The sequence below is a fragment of the Octopus bimaculoides genome, chromosome 19 (assembly GCF_001194135.2).
Source record: "Octopus bimaculoides isolate UCB-OBI-ISO-001 chromosome 19, ASM119413v2, whole genome shotgun sequence".
NCBI lineage: Eukaryota > Metazoa > Mollusca > Cephalopoda > Octopoda > Octopodidae > Octopus > Octopus bimaculoides.
This window is the reverse complement of record NC_068999.1, coordinates 23,638,121-23,641,985: the sequence shown is the minus strand read 5'-3', so window position 1 is coordinate 23,641,985 and position 3,865 is coordinate 23,638,121. Positions and strand designations below refer to the sequence as shown.

At 35.1% G+C, this 3,865-nt stretch overlaps 1 protein-coding gene across 2 annotated transcripts in view; it reads right to left on the bottom strand.

Moving 5' to 3' along the window:
* Positions 1-3,865, bottom strand: part of LOC106873101 (protein shank) — a 152,164-nt gene that overhangs the window by 67,906 nt on the left and 80,393 nt on the right. For both annotated transcript variants that reach the window (XM_014920328.2, XM_014920327.2), the window contains exon 10: positions 3,109-3,253. In XM_014920328.2, the coding sequence (XP_014775814.1) occupies positions 3,109-3,253 (145 nt within the window). The remainder of the gene's footprint in view (positions 1-3,108; positions 3,254-3,865) is intronic.

The window sequence follows — 3,865 nt, the reverse complement described above, 5'->3', positions numbered from 1 at the left end:
CATGCTAGCATGGAAGGCCGACGTTAAACGATGATGATGATGATGATGATTAATTAGACTGTGGCCATGCTAGGGCACCAGCTTGAAGAATTTTAATTGAAAAAATTGCCCCCAATACTTATTTCTTTAACGCCTGCTACTTATTCCACCAGTCTCATTTACCAAACTCTTAACTTATGGGAAGGTAAACACACTAACACCAGTTGTCAAGTGGTGGTGGGGGATAAGCAGACACAAAGACAGACGGACAGACAGACAGACAGACAGACACACACACACATAATGAGTTTTTTCAGGTTTTGTCAACCAGATCCTCTCACAAGGTTTTGGTTGACCTGAGGCTACAGCAGAAGACATTTGCCCAAGGTATCATGCAGTGGGTCTGAACCTGGAACCGTGTGGTTGGGAACTAAACTTCTTAACACACAACTATGTCTGCACCTATATATTTAAATGTTTTAGATTAGAATGTTTGTCCAACCCATGCCAGTATGGAAAAACAAATTATTAAAAAAATTTTTTAATACTCATTTTTTCCAATAGGGAACAATAACTAGCAAGGACCAAATATATAAAGCATGATTACAGAAATGAATTCTGAACTATTAGTCTCTATTGAAGTTATGAGGAAGGTTTGGGATTTTCTGAGATGCAACACAGTGGGCTAATGCCAAGAGGAGTGTTAAGAGCACAAAGTAAAGGTGAAGTGAAGATATGGTTATTATATTCAGAGGAGCATAGGTTATCATAGTAGAAGAGTGGGAAAGGTAACACATTTTGATGATATGCCAGTGACTGGAGAATGGTAGTTAATTCTAATGTATTCTAATGAGTGCTGGGTGTTTGTGAAAAAACTTTAGCAGGCCATTAATGAAGAAAAAAGAAATAAAAAACTGAATGAAATATATGTTTCCTCATGTGGCCATAGGTATTACAAGGGTTTCCCCAAGTGGCCATAGGTATTACAATCATTTCTTCATACTATTTAGCTCTTTAGCATTCAGATTATTCTTTTAAGAATAATACTTGTTTATTCACAATGTTTTGAATTAAACCTTTAGTGTTCAGATTACTCTGTCAAATGTAGTACTTATTAATTCATATTGTTTTGAATTAATCCTGCATTATCTTGTCACTTCAAGATTTTGATGATGTGATTTTTTATTTTTAGAACGACATTATAAGGTAGACAGGAGAGGCCATACCTGGCAAGTTTGACTATAAAAGATGTAGAATAATTTGACCAGACATAGCTGATTTAAATGCTAATGGGTTAATCATGCATTTTTTCATAATTTCAAAATTTCAATGATGTGATTGTTTACTTTTACAATGACGTTGTAAGGTAGGAGTGCAAGGCTAAAGCTGGTCAGTTTGAGTGTAAGGCAGGAAGAATATTTGGGTCAGATATGGTCTGTTTAATGCTAAAGGGTTAGTAAGATTAGAAATTTGAATTTAGTATTAAGGAATTATAAGAAAAGAGATTCAGAGAATTTTCTTATTTACTTTTTTTGCTTACTTATTATGAAGTTTTTAAGAATTCTAGTTGGTGACAGTTGGCTATGCCAAACTTTAATTTTCTCACTTCTATTTTCAACATAGTAGCCACATCAACATGGTTGATTCCAGTCTGATATGAGAGATGAAAAGCTAAGTTGCATTTGTGGCTGTAGCCATCAAGAACATTTGAAGTTTACCAGCTTTTTAGCATGGCTAAATCCTTCTTGCTTAAGGTTGAGATGTCTTTGGTGGGAATGTGTCATCTGAGACATTCTCAGTGGTCAGACATTATCAAGATGACTGAGTTCATCCAGCAGGTTAGGATATTATTAACAATGATACCAATAGATTAATGAGGGTGAGGGTTTGTGCTGAGCAGCTCAAGGTGGCAAAGTCCACCATCAGATGCATGGTGCACAAGGTACAAATCCCACATGATGAAGAGAAGGTAGTTCAAGTCTTATGATACATATGTATGATCATGTGATACCCAATATTAGGTGACTTCCTAGAATAGGGGGTGGGGACTGACTAGCAGCCTCATGGTTTGAAGGGCTTAAGGGGGAGGGGCTACAGCTGATGGTGTGCCTTCAAGAGTTTTGGTCACTTTGCCTTGAATTATTTTATCAATCTGATAAGGTAAAATGGCAAAGTTAACCTAGGCATAATGGGAAGTCCTTCGTGCAGGACCAAATGCCACTAAGGTATTTTTATTCAATACTTCAATTCTGCTGTCCCTCAACAGAATATCTTTTGTCTTTTATCTTTTACTTCTTCCTGTCATTAAACTGTGGCCATGCTAGGGCACCACCTTGAAGACTTTTAGTCAAATTTATTGACCTCAGTACATATTACTTTTTTTTGTAAAGGCTGATACTTATTCTATTGTTCTCTTTTGCTGAACTGCTAAGTTATGAGGACATAAACACACCAATACTGGTTGTCAAGCAGTGTTGAGGGACAAACACATGCACAAAGATACAAACACACATACATACACACACACACATATTTATGTATACACACACACGCACATATACACACACACACACACACATATATATATATATATATATATATACACACACACATATATATATATACACAGCAGGCTTCTTTCAGTTTCAATCTACAAAATCCATTCATAAGGCTTTGGTCAGCCTGAGGTTATAGTAGAAACACTTGCCCAAGGTACCACAAAATGTGACTGAACCCAGAACCATGTGGTTGTGAAGCAAACTTATAACCACACAGTCCCCCCCTTCCCCCCACCGAAATATATAATATTCATATATATGCACATACACACAGACGTAAATACTTCTGATGGTGATCTACACAGCTTCTGTTTGCTAAATTCCACTTACAAGACTTTGATCATCGTGAGGCTATGTGAGAAGACATTTACCCAAGGTGCATTGTATTGAGATCAAAATGAGAGACAATATGACTGGAAATGGTTTTTCATTTTTTAACCACACAGCGATGTTTATAAGTCTATTGTTGAGTTATGCATGTTTCATAACAATACGGATACAATGCAAGCTGGAAAATAAAGTGAATTACATTTAAACATTTATTAAAACTTGTCAATAATAAAACACTAACCTATATCAGCAGAACTGTATCCTTTGATAATTTCAGCAAGATCTAAGTTACCAGCAATAATAGCAGCCTCATATGGTGTTTGATTGTTTAGATTTACAATGACTTTGTTAGCACCACGGAAAAGCAGGACACGAATACAAGACTCCTGCAATATAAACAACACATCTCATATACAAACAATGTTTTGAAACTGAATATCATTAATTTAATCAATGTCATTAGTTAGCTATTTCCATTCAATTTCTCAATAGAGCTTAGATAATGTGGTCATATTTACTTCAAGATAAAAGATTTATGCAACCGCTATTTTTAGCTGTCATATTTCTACAGGAGATAAGAAAAGTAAATAAAACATAATAAAGCACAAGCAATCAGAGACAAAGCTTTTCAAATTAATAGTTAAGATAGTTTTGATATACTTAATTAGAAATACTTCTGCAGTGAACGAGAAGAAACAATAGTCCTGTCACTAATATTTTATTTATTTCAGCAAATAAAAAGCCAAATTTGTTATCTTCAGTTTGGCTTTTGTGCTTGTCCCCACCTATAGTTATGTGTGTTGAGTAATGACCTAAAGTGTACAATCACAAATACATACAAGGGGCCAAAATGGGGATCGACTGAAAGATTTCTGGCATAATGTTACTTGACAGAATGGGTAACCTGAAGATCAAAGTGTCTTTCCAGGTTGAGCTTTGTCTTATATATATAAAAGACAAAGTCCCTTATATATATATATATATATATATATATATAT